Below are 18,250 nucleotides of genomic sequence, written 5' to 3'. Positions count from 1 at the left end.
TGAGAGGACTGCATTACATTTCATTCACAGCAAACAACCCTTGAAACTCTGTTCAAAGTTTCTGAAAGTTTGAATCACTGTATTAAATATCCGGGCCTTGAACTAAAATCTTAAACTGGAAAGGAATCTCCCAGTTGGTATTTTGCATCTGTAAAATATATTCTGAAGAAAGCTCACAATACACATTTTGAGGCACAACACTAGCTCAATGTGATCGGTGCCGCTCTAACGAAGTCTGCCTCTTCAGAGTCACACTAGAGGCACTGACAAGACTGAGGCATTTCATTTCTCCTCTGTGTCACCCAGCGTGACATCTGCAGGAAGAGGACGTGCATACACAAACCCATTTCATGAAAGTACACAGGAGTTCAAGAGCGTTTGCACTTTCAGGGAAGAGATGCTGGTGACAAATATCTGCCCTCACTTCTCCCCACACCTCGTTCTACTTTGCTAGTAAGGCTGCATCTGCTCACGGCCATACTGAGGGGCTGACATTTCCCAAACAGTTAAATAGAACAACTACGAAATCATTACAAGATTAGAAGACAACATTCTGGTTTCTAATTATGCCATCAAAATGATGCAACAAGAAAAGGTGAGATCATCACTATATTCTCACAAGCACTGGCAGTCTTTAAAGATGAAATTATTCTGCCTTTAAAAATTTCAGTTTTCTATTTTAACTTTAATAGTGAAAAGCCTACCTTCCACTTCAAATCTGGACGAGTGAGTGGAATAAACCTTCCATCAAACATGTGTGAAAATGGCCCATGACCTTAAAAATAAAGATTACACAGGTTTAATCTGAGACATGGTTGTCAGTAAAAATATTTTGGGCAAGCTAAAGATCTGGATTCTCTTGTATTTGACTTGATCTTGATATCATCTATGAGGAAGATTCAGCTACAGCAAGTACACTTTCCTAAGACACCTTAAGTACTACTGCGCTTAACATAGCCAGTTCCATTACCTACACCACAGGCAAGTACTGCAGTAACACTGAGAACATTATTCTGCACCACCTCTGAAGAAAATAAGTAGTTATAAAATAATTGTAACAATTTTTTAAAGGGCTATTTATTTTCACTCTGAAATGTTTTAGGAGACCTGATGACATCACAGAAGAAAGCGGATACTTTAGCCACTGAGGGCAGAACTCTAAACACCATATGGAAACAAGACAAAAAACTAGCTAAGAGTGGCTACAGATTCACCAAGTGGAGCTGCCTCCACAGTTGTACTCCGAACCAAACAGGAACAGGCAAATCCCATCTTGGAATATAGCCATGCACTGAGCAGCCCAAAACAGCTCTCACATTCTGATCTCACAGCCAGCTTGTCATCCAGGTTACCTTTCAAAGAGCAATGAGCCATCCTAAGTGTTGCTTACCCAAATCATGACAAAGCCCAGCAATTTCTACACAGAGGATATCTCGCTGGGTTATATCCAGTTCTGGTTGTCTCTCCTTCAGTGCACGAACCAGACATCCTGCTAGGTAGCCCACCCTGTTGCAGGTGTTGGGATGTAAAAAAAAAAAAAAAAAAAAAGTAAGTGAATATAGTAGTGTTTTAGGCTGAACAGAAAAAGAGCAGTTCACCTATTCTATTTTGTTCTATTAAGTCATACCCCTTGTCTGAGAGAGAGCACACTACAAATACTCAAACCCTGACCTGCAAAAGAATCAGACAAGCTATTTTCTGTAGTAGAGTTTTAGTCATCAGTAACACATTTGAAAGCACAAAGCATGAGATACCATGCCCCAAACATGGAGACAACAGCATCCTGCAGTATTTCATAATGCATAACCACGGAGTAACTGTGTAAGCAAACAGCAGCGCCCTACTGACAGTGTGATCTTGAAGCACCACAGCTTACACATCATCCTTTGACCTGAGTCAGTACAACTGCAAAGGTCCACAACAGTCACCAAAGCATTTTGTTCTTTGAAATTGCTATTTTAACAATAGCTTATGACAATTATTTCTCTTTCTTTCATTAATTTTAGATTTGACATTCTACTGAATGGCCTCTGTTCTCATGATATGAAAACAGCAGGAACAAATATACAGCACATTCTATAAACTGTTTACAAGTGCTACACCAACTTCCTTTTCTACTTGCCTCAATAGTCCCCCTTGCAGAACACCTTAAAGCAAGACAAGGTTTTATATGATGAGGTAGTATCTTTTATTGGACCAAATTTTACTGTTTCATGTTTTTTTACTAGACCAACAATCACACAAAGCTCATTTCTTCTATTTTAACACTGTAGAAATGTTCACAATGATATACAAGTTGAGAACAAATGTCCTAAGTTTAGCTATATAGATTAATCAGACTGTTTAAAAGAAAAGGTTGTTGATACCACTGGAGTTTTCAGACTCCTAATGTGAAAGTTTTGTTCATATCCCTCACATTTTTGTCTTTTCAGGTTCACCAGATGCAATCAATTCCAGCTTGCCTCACTGATTTGACCCTTTTTCAATAGCCATTTGCATCTTCTTAGCATCACCGAGTGGGGACAGAAGCCAGACTTACTCCACAATATTTCAGAACTAACAAAAGCAACTTTAGGCTGGCCAGATCACCTGAACAAAAACCATTGACTAGTTTAATTTCTCTGCACCTTGGGATATACCTTTAAAACAAGCTTAAATTTGTCATTAATCAGCTTCTCTGTGGAGCATGAACAACCTAGCAACACTGTGGGAATCCCCCTGTCCATCATCTGTTTCTGTTTAACTTTTATTACAGCTAACAGCCTGACAATCTGCCATCGACTGCATAAAGCACACAACTACAAATGCAAACATTACAGATAAAATGGGTTTTAGCTGTGCTGGACAATGAGGGGATTACAACTGTCTGGCATGTCATTTATAGCAGCCCCGGTACCCTTCCCAGGTTTCTGCTTTAAAACTCAAATTTTGACCAGGGAGAACATAAAGCACTGTCTTTATTAAATGAAGTTCAAGGGAACAGCCCATGATCACACAGGAAATCCAGGAACATTTGTGAGACCAAAAATGCCACCATAGCAGTTTTCACCAATGCTCAAAAGGCAGCGATGCCCCTTGGCTGGCACTCCACGTTCATGGAACCAAACTCGGAGAAATCCAAATGCAAGAGATGTGCATGCAAGATGACATCACCTTACCCTATGGAGTGTTCAAAGCGGTTGTGAGAGGCTCCTGGAAAAACAAAGTAAGTGCCACCCAGCTGCTTAATGTATCGGAGACGCTGAAACTGAGGCGTGTCGATGATACGAACAAGAAGGGGATGTATTTCAATGTGCCCATGAATTGGATCGTTAAAAACCTACAAAAGCCAAACAATAGTGTAATTAAGATTTAAAATTTGACTTTGAAAAGAAACAGGCACCAAGGTAAAGGATACCTAGAATGGTCAGGTGTTCGGTGGGAGAGGGGGACTGTTTTGTCTTCTCTTGAAAAAAGCTGTATCCTGCCTACCCTGTATCAAGATTTATCTTGGAGAACTACTTAAGCATGACATCAAAAAAGACAAAGCTGCACATTTCAGAGGGCAAGGGAATTAAAGTCAAAATCTCTAAAAATGTTATCTGCACCTGTGTAATTCCAAAACTTAACACTTGAGAAAACAGCTGTCTTTATTCTGCTATTCCAGTTAAAGCAGGATACTGCAATACATGTCTGAGATACCAATAAGTAGTGTTTGGTTTGACGCTGTTTATGTTTTTTAAAATCAAGTGAAATTTTGATTTACCTTTTTCATAAAACAAAATGCAAAACCCAAGATAATTGAAATATGAAAGAAGTACTCCCTGATCATCCCTAAGCACATGTTTTAAGAGACATCTGAGTAACTATAGTGACTTACTAGAGAAGATAAACACACACATTTAATCCTTGCCTCAAAACAGCAGATAAAACCGTTACCGAAATCCGGAATAAAACTCCTTAACAGCAATGAGAAGTTAAGAAGCAGGCACTCCTTTATTGCAGTGCTGGGCACACAGGGGATCGCTCCACCTATCGTGTGCACCTGGCTAGTCTAACTATGCAGGTTAAATACACACCTGTTATACATATTCACTAAATTTCTGGAAAATGTTATACATAATCATTAACTTTCCAATAAATCATTAGCATATATAAATGTCTCTTCACACAGGCACAGTAAAGGTCTCTGGTGGTCTTCAGAAGCCCTCTGGTGGTCTTCCATAGTCTTCCTCACTTGTCCACTTGACCTCTCTTAGGTGATTCTGCGCAATACAATTCTCACCATCATCTATATTAGTTTACATAAAAATGCATACTATGTCTGTTCCTAAATTTAACCTTTCTAATAATTGGTCCTTCAGTCACACCATCTTATTAATATTCTTATGTTAAAACAATCATTGGTTAATCTCACTTAACTCTACTGATTGGAATCCTCGATAATTAGATCGAGGTGGGGAGGGTAAGGGGTTTCCAAGCAGCAAACTAGTGTCCATAGCGGTTTCCTTAGTTTCCTAAAACAAAACACTACAAACCAACAAATCTTTGTCAAAGTTTCTGTGATTAACTGATTTTAGACAATACTTGAATTCTTATAGTTACACATAGTACATTTTCTGAAGTTCCTAAGTTCCTATGACTACATTTCAAACTTAACACTCCCATACCTATGCTTCACAATTTTCTACTTCTTAATCAAACCAAACTCTTTTATAATTAGATTTTAATTTCTTTATCAAAATATTTGCAACAAAACCATTTTATCACACACATATCTTGGTGTGAGGCACATATTTGCCTCATTATTGAGACAAATAAGGTTTTCCTGTGTTCTCTCTACTCTCAGTCACTGAGCTGACAGGGCTCTAGCAGATGTGCAGACTACTAAGGAATGTGTGCAGCCCTGGCCTGAGTTAAACCAACATACACCACTGTGAAAAACTGTTGGACACGGCAAACAGTGGAACCGAGGAGGAGTCTGTTAACCCAGGCCTGGGGCTAAACTAATAAAAAACCCAAGGGGAGGCTCTACACAAAGAGATGCAGAAAGGGTGGAAGCTTCTCAACACATTTCAAACTGCTCATCTGCTCATTCAATCTCTCACAACAGCCAGGTGCCCACATAAATCTCACAGATGATGATTTTAACAATTTTTCTGGTTAATGTGGTTTTTCAAAGACCACCCACTATCGAGGAGAAGGGCTCAGAGTTTGCTGCTCTGCAAAGGAAAGGCACCATCACAGCACCAGCTGGCACCACCAAGCCAAAAGGAGGGGAAGCGGAGAGACAGGGAGAGAGACAGAGCTGCTAAGCACCAGTGAGGCCCTGGAGGTGGTGCCCTCCCGACTCGGTGCTGGGGCTACCTTCATTACATCCACATGCTGCTGTCTCAGTTTGTTCAGGCAGGCCAGCACTTTCAGTCTCTCAGCAGGGAGGCTAGAAAGGAAAAAAAGACATTGAGAGCAAAGTTTGCAATGCATTTCCCTTTACAATTTGCAGTACATATGGAATTACTTTGTGAGTTCACGTTACTCATATTTGTTGACACTTTTATGGAAATACATATTTCTGCAGGTTTTTCAGAAAAACATTGAAAGCATTTATCCTTCTAAAGTCAAGTATAGAAGGAAGAGAAGAAATAGCTACAGAAGTTGCCTGTAAAGCAGTGTAAGTGCTTCTCCCACTTACACAAAACCAAGAAAGAGAAATATCAGGAAATACACAATTTTTTCATAAATTTATTTTAGGGAAAGTCACATTTGGGGATAAGTCCTTTAAATTTATGGGAAAGACAACATGCAGTGCGTGAAAAACTGACATTTAAGGTTGAAAAATTCCTTAAACTAAAATGTCAAAGTCCAATAAACAATTTCTATAAAAATTTCTTTCAGTTAGTCAACTCTGTATTAAGTTTAATTTTACCAGATTAACTTGAATTTTACATAAATTAATTTCAATACCAACAGCAGAACCATCAGAGCTTAAAAGATGCTCTAATTTTGGTGAGAACTGATTCTTCTATTTCATAAAGATATTTTGCTGTAATTTTTAATAAATTATGAAAGGTCCGCTTCACAAGACACAGGTAAACTTTCAGTGCAGGTACTCTGCTGTAGCCGCAGTAGTCTACGAGCACAGGCAGGACAAGTCTGGAGGGAGAGATAATACACTCTACTACAGCCACTTCTATTAACTGTGTCTGCAAGCCTTGTCCTTGAACAAAATGGCTTCAGGCTCAGAGTGACAGCAAACACTTTATCATGAGAAAGTATGATTTGCTACCTTTACACTCTTCAGCAGTTAACCACCCCGAGATCAGTTTTATATCAGTCCTTCAATTTAAACTTTAACAGAAAACAATACTATAAAATGTCAACTATTAGCAAAAGATACTGCTTGATGCACTACATATTTTCATCCAAATAATTTAATAATTCACAATCCATAAAATATTAAATGCATACGTCTGAGCTGCCGGCGAGGAGTTTTTGTCTTAACCACTTAGCATCCCTTTCCCTAAGAGGGAGCTTTTGGGCTGCAGCCTCTCCTGCTCACAGATTGTCACAAGTCTTTAGCTGCCCCCACTTGCAAGCAAGATGAAAAGCACCAGTGGTGATGCTCCGACCAGTGTGTTACTTCACATCCAAAGTAGCTCAGTCTGTAGGAACAGTCACAAACCCCCAGATACTTACAAGGGAGTTCCTGAAAGAGCCCACTATTTACAGGGGAACAGAGGCTATTTACACTATTTACAGGTCTAACATCGAGGACAAGAGGAGGAGCACCTGCATCTGCCCATCCTTCTTCTCTCTGCTAAGAGAAGATGAACTTTGGCATGGCCGAAGAGCCAAGGAACCCTTCTGCAGCCAGTAAACCAGAAGCTTGTAGACATCTATCCTTATGCTCCCAGAAAAAGCAACCACCAACTGCTCTTTGAGGTCTATCCTGAAAATGGGACCAAGAATATTCAACTGCTGCTTCTAAGAAACGTGTAACCTTTCTGACCGCAAGTATGGCTAGCTCAGGCAGGACTAGTGCTTGGGCTGGTAACCAAGCATCTCCATCACTACCTTCAAAAACAGTTCAGGGACAGCAAAGTCAGAACCAATCTGCTTCCAGCCATCTATATTTATTTTACTTCTGTGGAGAAGTTGTCTCTCAAGACACTTAGCTAACATGCAGAACCACACCTGGACTAGAGCATCTTCACTTCAGCAGACTTGAAAAATTAACACCCAAACTTGATGTACAGAGATGACCCCCAGGTTCTTAATTACTGCTGAGGTCTTCAGTGGATATCACTTCAAAGCATGCTAATAATGGAGATCAAACATCACAAGTGTGTTCCTGAACGAGCTGTAATGCTGCAAGAGATACAGCAGCACCACCATATAGTCACACAATAGACCTCAGGTAACAATTGCCCAAAAAGATACTCTGGGCCATGCAAAGTACATGAGGTAGGACTTCATGACATTTTTGAGGTGAGGCAGTGCAAAGCAGCACCCAATGTTAAGTGAGGGACAGCGCTGCTGAGTACAGGGCACAGCATGTTGATGTTGATGTGAAGCACTTGATTATACTTTTAAAGGCCACAAAAATTCAGGAGTGAGGGGAAAATTAACTGGAAAATAGCCAGGTATGTAAGGAGGAAGGCGTGTGGGCACCTACCATCTTGAGAAATTACCAATGACTGCAACTAGAGGAAGAGCAGAGAAAGGACAGCTCTCTACTACTGACAGTACAGTTTATTATACAACTACCTATGCAAACATTGTCCACAAAGAGCATAGCCTAATGTGCTGCTTTGCTCCAGAAACTCACCTGCAGCAGGGCTGAATTAAACACTCCTAACACAGCTCTCTGCACTGTATGTGCTGGAGTCACCCCTGGGGACAGATTGGTGCTGCACATGGGTGAGAGAACAGCAAAAGGCATAGGTCCAACCAGGGAGGCTGGGAAGTCCCCGCCTGACATACCACATCACTGCCCTGTGCCTCTTGTCGTCTTGCCCTGCCTCCAGGAACACTAACCCTTGTTTTGGGTTTGGCCTCCAGATGACAAAGCATGCCATCAATACAGTCCTGGTGTGAATGATCACCTGAACGTCCACCACAGACAGCTCTCTATCCTTCTTCAGATAAAAAACAACAGCAGGGGATTTTTCACCTGGTGTCTACATGGTACGACCACCTCAACCAGGAGTTTACACACAAATCATGTACTGGTACTGTGGTTTTCCAGGGCTCTGCAGCCAATACTGCTGGCTGTCTTTGAAAAGGTGAGAACTGACACTTCCCTATGCACTCCCCTCCGCCCCTCCCTGCTTTCCCCACACCCTTCCTCATGCCACAGGTGACAAGGATGAGAAAACCCCTTTCCTACATGCATTAGGAACTTAACTATTCCAGAGAGGTCAACCAGACAGCCCTACTGATCATTTGTATTTAGCATGCAGCATGCCACACAAAACATCCACTTCCAGGAACACAAGAACACATGGGAAACCCATAGCACTGTCTCCAGGCCCTTGTCATCCCAACCTCTGTCCGCTGAACGTCCAGGGGTGGCAGGGAACTAAACATACACATTCATTACTGACTTGTCACAGAGAAATTATGAAAGTTACTGTAGGACACAGCGTGCAACAGAAAGATGCATGCAAAAGGGATGATTCTTTAGTGCAAAGTTGAGATGTTTTTAAAAAGCAGAAGGCTTTAACAATTTCTCATCCAACTCACAACATTTTTCAGCTGAACAGAAACAAGATGTCAGATCTCATTGAAGGAAACACCTTACAGAAGAAAACCCACAAGCATGTCATTCCATACACCCAACACCATCTACTCTCCATACTGACTGAAAGCTCTTCACAGCTGTTTGACTCTACTGCCTGTACCACATGCTTGGAGGGAGTTCCTTGCTACCCCGTCCTGCCTGCCTACATTCAGCACTAACAGAGCCTGACCGACAAGTTTCTGACGACCCACAGAGCAGCCTGCAGATGTCCAGTGTGTCTGAGCGTTCATATGGGCACTTGATGCTCAGACAGCCAGCAAGGTACGAAAAGCAACCAGCCTTCTGGTAGTCTCTAAACGGAAACCATACATCTGCTTGTTATTTCAATTAGACAATTACTTTATACTTCAGAAGCAAATAAAGCCTTTAGCTGCCTTCCTCATGATACCACACCATTTCTCTCTGCACACTTCAAACAGCTGCAGTTAAAACCCTTCTTCCAAAAAACCAAAAATACCTTTATGACTCCTGCCAACATCTTATTTCTGCCAAAGCACAACCCTTCTGCCTTGTCATCTTGAGCCACGCCAGCTCTTCTTTCTCTACCAATGGTCACACCCAGATGCCTGGTCTTTCAACTCATCCTTCACAAGTTGCGAGCGCAGCCAGGATGTCTCAATATAATAGAGATGAGGCTCTTCATCCTCAGCATGGCGTTAGCTCTAACAAGTTTTCAGCCAAGGAGCCAACCTGCACACCAAAGTGTGCAAGTGTGCAAAACCCCCAGCAGACAAGCACAGCTCTGCACTTGTGTACGCCTGCCAGATAACCACACTCCAAACTGCCTTAGGTCCCCTAACCACAACATTAGCAAAGAGCTTGAGCGGAACAGTTGGGTTTTGAGAGACATTTGAAGGAAACAGCATGAACAAGGTTAGCAAAGGAGTAAAGAAAAGACATTTAAAGATTAAAAAGTGCCAGGAAGTATGTGGTGAGCAAGCAGGCTCACATGCCAGGAGAGTTGAGCAAACCCAACCCCAGTGGGGCAGAGAAGGGGCAGCAGGGGCCATTCAGACACAGAGGATGACAGGATGCCTTTATACTCTCTTCTGTTTTGGAAGAGCAAGAAAGTATATTCACCACCAGAAGAATTACAAGGTTTTGGGGACCAGTCATTTCCCTCACTGCTGGGAACAACCTTTACATGCCTTAAGACAGCATTCAGCTTTCCTGTGCTCGTGGCAGGTGACCACTACTGAGCCGGGAGTAAGACTTAGCCAGAATGCCCGCTCCCCACAGCCAAGCGCTGCGACAGCTCACACTGGCCACTGAACTCTGCCACTCGCCCACAGGCCTGTATTCTGTCAGGACACACAACAAAATCTCTTTTCCCTTAACAGTCCACCCTATTGTAGCACGCGCAACAAAGAGCAAAGTCCCAGCAACTGTTGCAAGATTAAAATTTCAAGGCCTGGGACTTCTCTCAGGGAGAGGGGTGAAACCCAGCCTCCGCAAAGCAGAGCCTACTCATTATTTTAGAAGTTTTTACTACTGTCATTACTAGAATCAGAGCAGCATTAACTTTACACTGAGAATAAAGTTCTCATCAACCCCCCCCGAGTTTATACCAGTGTTCCTATGAGCACTGAAAAGGTTATCATGCTGCTGGTGGTATTTTCATGAAAGCTTTTTAAATGGATTTTTTTCCTTCTCATGGTTCCTGGGCAACTAGCTGGATGGCGGTAGCTGTGCTGCGATCAGCAGGGGAAGTGGTAAACTGCTCTGAAGGATCCGAGACCAGCCACGCAGAGCCCGTCCCGTCACGTACACCTGCTCCGACTGTCCTTACAGCCAAGCTCTCGGGCATTAAGGGTAGAAATGGGACAAAGCCATCCCGTTAGGTCAGGAAACGTCTTTCTCCGGGAGCTGCGAGGCAGGGACCGTCCTGCAGCAGCTCCCGTGACCCCCGCGCCCTGCAGGGACCTCACCGCCCTGAAGCCCCTCGCTAAAGGTCCTCCTAAAAGTTCTAAAGAAGGAGCCGTTCCCCAGGGCGGTGGGGAACCCCCAAGAGCCGGCCACACCGCCCAGAGCCCGGCCAGCACCGGAGGACCCGGGGGCTCACCCAGACCGGGCGCGGGCCGAGAGAAGGAGCCGCCTTCCACCGCCCTTCCACCCTGCCGCCGCCCGGGCCCGCGGGGGCGGCTCTCACCAGACGCGAGTGACCTCGAGGGCGCAGGCCGGCAGGTCCAGCAGCATGCTCCCGGTGACTCCGCTCTCTGCGGGGGCAAGCACAGCGTCAGCGACGGGGTCCGGCCCACCCGACGGGCTGCCCGACCGACCCGAGGGCCTGCCCGGCCCCGGCCCCCGGCCCCCCCCCCGGCCCGCCGTTACCTCGGAAGCGGCGCAGCAGGCTGGGCTCGCCGACGCCGCAGCACGAGAGGTGCTGGCAGAGCCGCTCCGTGTCCCACAGCCGCGGGTCGCAGCGGTCGCTCTCGGCCGTGGGGCCGCGGGGACCCTCAGGCGAGCCCTCGCGCCGCGCCCGCTTGGCGGGAGCCGCGCCCCAGCCCGCCACCGCCGCCGCCGGGCTCCCCATGCCGCCGCCGCCGCCGCCGCGCAGGCGCAGCGCCCGCTCCGCTCGGCGAGAGGGGCACCGGCGCCGCGGTGACGTCAGCGGCCAGCGCTGCCCCCCGCCTTGCGCCGGCGGGCGGGAAGCGCCGGGTGGCGGCAGAGCGGGCTGGGCCCCGCCGCGCTTCCCCCGCCGCCGGCAGCCGCCGCCCGTCCCCATTCGCCGCTCCCCGGAGCCGCCGCACCGCCCGGCGAGGAGCCGGCCGGCCTCCGCCAGCCCTCAGCGCCTGCCTCGCCCCTCGCGCGGCCGGGGCGGACGTGGGCCTCAGGGCGCGGGGCGGGCCGGGCCCGCCGGTGGGGGTGTTGGCCGGGTTGTGACCCGGGGCGGGGGCGGCGGTGCTGCCTGGGAGGAATTTGGAAAGCAAGCTGCAGGCAAAATGCCCCGGGAGACCTGCACCCTCCTGCCAGCACCCTGGGGCAGCCTGCCAGGCCCGCCTGGCACCCCCGGCACACGCTGCCCGAGGCCGCCAGCGCTGGCGGCCGATACGCCGGCAGCCCCCTCGTCAGGCTGCGCTGACCCTTCCCTGTACCCGCTTCCTGGCACCCCGGGTGTCGTGGTTTAACCCCCGCCAGCAACAAAGCACCACGCAGCCGCTCACTCACTCACCCCCCCCCCCATCCAGTGGGATGGGGGAGAAAATCGGGAAAAAGAAGTAAAACTCCTGGGTTGAGATAAGAACGGTTTAATAGAACAGAAAAGAAGAAACTAATCATGATAACACTAATAAAATGACAACAGTAGGAATAAAAGGATTGGAATGCACAAATGATGCACAGCGCAATTGCTCACCACCCGCCGACCGACACCCAGCCAGTCCCCGAGCCGCGAAATCCCTGCCTCCCCCCTTCCCAGTTCTTAAACTAGATGGGACGTCCCATGGTATGGAATACACCGTTGGCCAGTTTGGGTCAGGTGCCCTGGCTGTGTCCTGTGCCAACTTCTTGTGCCCCTCCAGCTTTCTCGCTGGCTGGGCATGAGAAGATGAAAAATCCTTGACTTTAGACTAAACACTACTGAGCAACAACTGAAAACATCAGTGTTATCAACATTCTTCGCATACTGAACTCAGAACATAGCACTGTACCAGCTACTAGGAAGACAGTTAACTCTATCCCAGCTGAAACCAGGACACTGGGGCACTGGAGCACCCACAGGTTATCAGCAGCTCACAGTGAGGCGTTGCTGCAGAGGCCACTCCTCCCACTTAGGAGGCCGCTTTCTGCAAGAAGCCACCTTTCACACAAAAGCGTAGATCATGCCAATGGAGCCGTGGAACAGGCAGAGCTGCTGGAGTGAGATGAGCGATGCTCTCCACGACGGCAGGTTACTGTCAGGGATTCAGGCGTAAATACCTGGAAACCAGCAAGGCCCATTCATCATCCCAAATCCCAGCTCAGTCACAAACCTCAGCCTCCACAAAGGTGCTCCCAAAAGACATGATGCCACAACGCTATTGCCCTCGAAGAATGCTGCTGAAGACACTCTGTCGTGGTTTAACCCCAGCTGGCAATGAAGCACCAGGCAGCCACTTGCCCACTCCTCCCCCCTCCTAGTGGGATGGGGGAGAAAATTGGGAAAAAAAAGTAAAACTCATGGGTTGAGGGAAGAACAGTTTAATAATTGGAATAAAATGTAATAATAGTAATGAAGAGGAAGATAACAAAAAGAGAGAGAAATAAAACCCAAGAAAGACAACTGATGCACAATGCAACTGCTCACCAGCTGCTGACTGATGCCCAGCCCCTCCTCAAGCAGCGATCTGCCCCTCCCGGCCAACCGCCCCCAGTTTATATACTGGGCATGATGTTCTATGGTATGGAATATCCCTTTGGCCAGTTCTGGTCAGCTGTCCTGGCCATGCTCTCTCCCACCTTCTCGTGCACCTCTTCGCTGGCAGAGCATGGGAAACTGAAAATTCCTTGACTTAGGATAAGCACTACTTAGCAATAAGTGAAACATCACTGTGTTATCAACATTATCCTCACACTAAATCCAAAACACAGTGTACCAGGTACTAGGGAGAAAATTATCTCTATCCTAGCTGCAAACAGGACACACGCAAACACAACTTTTTCAAGATCTCATTCCCAAGACATCACAGACAATGAAACCAGACGCACCCCAGCTGCCAGACTCAGTTGCTCACAGCCTTGACGACCAGACACCACATCACAGACAGAGACACGTGTGCTGGTTTCCAGGTATTGTGCCCACAAGCAATGTCCCAACATCCACAAAACCAGCTCTGCTGTGAAAGGCCTCTGCGTACCATGAAGGCCCCAGAAGGGGCCCGAGACTTCAGGTCCCAAACATGGACCCCACAGAGTGCAGCTGGCAAAATCCCCACTGCCTTGAGCCATCCTTCTCAGAGATGCACCTGCCATACGTGAAGCTCACACCTCAGTGCCCCGATGGACTGGATATTTGCACCAGCACAGCTTTTGGGGGGACCCCACTCACCTGCTTACTGCTCCCAGAGACCACATGGACTGCGGCTGTGCTGGGCACTACCTCCTTGCAGGCAGTCTGCTGCTCCGCTGCCATCACCAGCACCAACAGGGACGTCTCAGGAGATCCAAACCCCCCCACGCCTCTGAGCTGCCTCTATGCTTCAGCAGTTCTGCGATGCCCAGCACAAGCTGTGCTTACTGGTGATGCTGCACAGGCCCCCTGGGGGGAAGGTTATGCATTATCTCTCAGCAGTATGCACACGTGTGCTGGGCTTACGTGGCAAGGTTTTGGTAGCAGGGGGGCTGCAGGGGTGGCCTCTGTGAGAAGAGACCAGAAGCTGCCCCCGTGTTGGGCAGAGCCAGTTCCAGCAGGCTCCAAGACAAACACACTGCCGTGTGGCTGCAGCTGGGACAGAGGGGAGTGAGAAAATGTGTGAAACAGCCCTTCAGGCATCAAGGTCAGAGAAGAAGGAGCAGGAGGTGCTCCAGCCACCCGAGCAGAGATTCCCCTGCAGCCCGTGCAGAAGACTGCGGTGAAACAGGCTGTCCCTCTGCAGCCCATGGAGGACCCTACACCGGAGCAGGTAGAGATGCCCTTAAGGAAGCTGCAGCCCGTGGAGAGCCTGCACAGGAGCAGGCTCCTGGCAGGAACTTCAACCCATGGTGGGGACCCCACGCTGGAACAGGGGCAGAGCGTGAGGAGGAAGGAGCAGCAGGGATGAAGCATTACAAACTGACCTCAACCCCCATCCCCTGTCCCCCTGTGCCGCTTGCGGAGAGAGGAGGTAGAAAAGTCAAGCGTGAAGTTGCACCTGGGAAGAAGGGGAGGGAAGGTGTTTTTAGTTTTGGTTTTGTGTCTCATTATCCTACTCTATTTTTAATTGACAATAAATTCAATTAATTTTCTCTAATTCCAGTCTTTTGCCCATTACAGTAATTGGTGAGCGATCTCCCTATCCTTATCTCAACCCATGAGCTTTTTCATTGTATTTTCTCCCCCTGTCCTGCTGAGGACAGGGGGTGAAAGCGCAGCTGGGTGCACATCTGGCAGCCAGCCAAGGTCATCCCACCACATTTCTGGGAATTGCTGTGTTCTTATTACAACTTCCCCTCCACAGTTCAGAGATGTAGAAAAGAAAACAAAAATCATCTTAATAACAAAAAGCTCTTTCTAGATTTTTCTTGAGGTCTCCATATGGAGCAGAGCTTACGTGGTCTACTGTCGTGCTACAGTAATTTGCTAGTAAGCAAATATTCTGCTTTCTCACTTCTCAGATCTCGTTAGGAAAGTGCACTTATTGCTCACTGCCTGTTTTTCATTTGGCTGAGAGTCTCTCTCCACCCCCCCTGGGTCTTTCAGAGATTTCCATCAGCACTGTGCCCTCACCATGCGAAATGAAACTGTCTGGCTAAGAGCTAGTCTCACCCATTTAGAGGAAATGCTCCTCTTCTTGGATGGAACCTTAGGAGGCAAGAATAGGCCAGATCTGTTAAGGAACACAATATATAAAATAGCCTCACACCTTCTCCATTTCCCCTCTCCCACACAAGTGACACCCAAATGTCACTGGTGCTTGTGTTAAAAGCCATACTTGTTTATCAAACAACCATGTAACTCACAGAAAATGTGCTTGCATAAGCCGTTGCTTGAAGTGCTTTGCTTACCAGGAAACAGAGACATAAGTTGAGCATACACCCTGAAGTAAACGACAAGCCGCAAGACTGCTTGCTAAAGACTCTTGCAAAACCGTTCTAAGAATCACCTCACAGCCAAATGAAGACCACATAAGGGAAGGGTTATCAAAAGGTAACCGAGGAAGACCTCAACCTTCGGCCTCAACGACCACCAGGAGGCAGAAAAAGACCCCCTAGTAACAACTGGAGCGTGCGCAGAGTACTCCACTAAGAACACGTATACGGAACTAGAGGACTAATAAAAGGGAGGATGTTTTGAATGCGAGGTGCGGCAGTTGGCGGAGCGGAGACTCCCCTGTCGCCCAGCGCTGGTTTTGCTCATATCCTGCTTACTATAATTAATAAAAACTTCAATTGATCATTACGGTTGAGAGACTCTATTTATAACACTTGTTCTTTTAAGGAATAATTCATCACCTGTGCATTTCATACATCTACCAGTGTCAAAAACTACCCTGTACAGCTTAATACCCAGATCGTACCTAAAGAGCTTTTAGGGGAGGGGAAGGAGTTGAAGGACAAGCACCCTATCCACAGGCCAAATATATCTGGAGAGCTCATAAAAAAAACCCAAAAAACAAAACAACAACAACTCAAGAGGGATCTCATTGCATTCATGGCCTAAAAATAGCAAGGGAAAAATACCATGAAAGGGCAGGACATCCTTCTTGGATCAACGCAAAAGCTGCTGATATTGCAACACCACATGGACACATAGCGTAGCAACACAATAGTTACCAGTTTCACCCTCACCCTAGTAGGAAGAAGACAACAAGAAAATACACTAGGCAGAGCGTTGTTCTGAGCAGCACAAAGTCCCTAGGAACCAAACAAAGCACGTGAAAAAGGGGAAGGGAAGAAAAGGTGTTGATTTAGCTTTGCACTTGTTTGCATGCAATATAGGCAGCTTGAACACCCTCCCAGCCCCTCCCACTACTGCATGCACAGGGAACCCTGGTTTAGCTCTAGGCATGCAGCTCGGTGCAGAAACCCAAAATGAAGCCAGTGGGACCCTCTGTGATGACAAACAAAAAAGCAAGGCACATGTTAAAAGTCGGGATGAAGAAGGACTATTCCTGTGCAGGGTCTCATTTTATTTTTTTCATTTTACATGTTTCTAGTAGCACGTTCCTGGTTTTTCTGAACTCTGTGAAACAGCACTACAAACTCGCTGCTGGAAGGTAGTGCTGATGAGGAACTGAAAATTTCACAGCAAAGTTATCCGTGCCTTGGTGCCAGTTCCTTCCACAACCTCATCTGCTTGAGCCCCGTATTTACACTTTAACTAGCTGAAATTCTTCTGACTAAACTCTTGCAAAGCTGTTCTTCTGTTACTAGGAACCATGATGGATGACATGTAAGAGAAGGCAGAGAGGATGCAGTAAAGCTACTGCAGCTTAAGTTCACTGTGCCTCAGCTGAGAGGCAGCACCTGATCTGGGGAGCACTGCTGTGGATTGCACGTGCAGGGTAAACTGGGCTCCCTTAAACCAAAGGTTGCCCACTACTCAGGTGTATTATCCTTCAAGATGAGGCACTGTGTGAGCCCCATGCCCATCATCTCTGCCCAGCTTTCTAGCTCAGAGTAAGGCACCCATGAGCCCTAGCTGCAGGCAGATTGGGAAACGCAAGAGTAATCCTCCTCTGACTCACGTGCCATCTAATACACTTCTGGTCACTCAAGGAAGTTGAAAAGTTTTCTGAGTTTGGTATCATATTCATCTGACACCTGTTTTTCAAGAACTGCTACATGGATGAGTTATGCGTTTATTGTAAACTTTGGAGATTACAGTAAACTCTGTTTCTTTGGCCTTGAGACAGATTTAGACAGTTCAGCTTCTTTCTTCTGAGATCCCAGCACTTCTCATTCTCTTGCAGTTCCTTCACAGCACCACCTTTTGTGCCCCATTTCAGTTCTTACTGCTCCCCAGGGTATGAAGTAACAAAAAACCCCTCCATGAGTCACAGGATGGGAATGTAAGAGGAGTATTTCCTAACAGGAAACTAAATATAAAATCAGTTTCAACTCCATATGCTGCTTAATTAATTGCATTCTAACCACAAATTTTCTTGAGGCCACATCTTAGTACAACACTTGGGATGTGGCAACCTAATATTAACACACTGCTTATATGTAAAGTGCTAGCAGATTTATGGTATTCTCCCCAGTGATGTTAATAACCTCTTAATTTTGACTCTCTGGAAAAGTGACCTATAGTAAACATGGAAGCTCTGAATCCACTTCAAGCAGCATTAAGTAGGCATTATTTTCAGTTGGAGAACTAGTGAAAATCTGTCCGGCTGGGGAAAACCACTGTCCAACAGACAGGATGCAGTTTGCAAGACCTGGATACAATAGCCTCATTTCTCACTTCACACTGCCTGTGATGCTTTCCCCTCACTGGCAGTCTTATCTGCAAAAGGAAGTTTATAAAGAGAAAAGCCAGCCACATTTCCACAGCTATGCCCCTCAACAGCCCTTTGGGTTGGTAACTACAGTTCAAGTCTCTTAAAACAAAAGCTCTGGTGTCAAAGTAATCATTACAACTGAATCTGCACAAGGAGGTGAAGAACTAGGAGCCAACAGGGAGTCCAACAGCTCACCTATGCTGGAGTCACACCTCCCTCTGTAGGCACGTCACTATCACTGCAGGATTTTCTCCTTTTCAGTGTTTTTCCATTACTTCATGTCACATATTACTTACCTTCTCCCAGAAATCACATCTGACTGAAGCACAAACAGTACAGAAACCTCAGG

At 46.6% G+C, this 18,250-nt stretch overlaps 1 protein-coding gene across 1 annotated transcript in view; it reads right to left on the bottom strand.

Annotated features, from left to right (window-relative positions):
* SAMHD1 (SAM and HD domain containing deoxynucleoside triphosphate triphosphohydrolase 1) overlaps positions 1–11,522 on the bottom strand; it is a 31,028-nt gene extending 19,506 nt beyond the window's left edge. The window contains exons 1-6 of the mRNA XM_075057990.1: positions 11,114–11,522; positions 10,932–10,998; positions 5,347–5,419; positions 3,159–3,319; positions 1,391–1,506; positions 705–775 (exon numbers count right to left, since the gene is read on the bottom strand). Coding sequence (XP_074914091.1) covers positions 705–775; positions 1,391–1,506; positions 3,159–3,319; positions 5,347–5,419; positions 10,932–10,998; positions 11,114–11,507 — 882 coding nt within the window. The 5' untranslated portion in view covers positions 11,508–11,522. The remainder of the gene's footprint in view (positions 1–704; positions 776–1,390; positions 1,507–3,158; positions 3,320–5,346; positions 5,420–10,931; positions 10,999–11,113) is intronic.
* Between the last annotated feature and the right edge of the window lie 6,728 nt (positions 11,523–18,250).

This window comes from Buteo buteo, chromosome 2, assembly GCF_964188355.1.
Source record: "Buteo buteo chromosome 2, bButBut1.hap1.1, whole genome shotgun sequence".
In the NCBI taxonomy this organism is placed as follows: domain Eukaryota; kingdom Metazoa; phylum Chordata; class Aves; order Accipitriformes; family Accipitridae; genus Buteo; species Buteo buteo.
The sequence above is the reverse complement of the archived record's forward strand: the minus strand, read 5'-3'. Positions and strand labels throughout refer to the sequence as shown.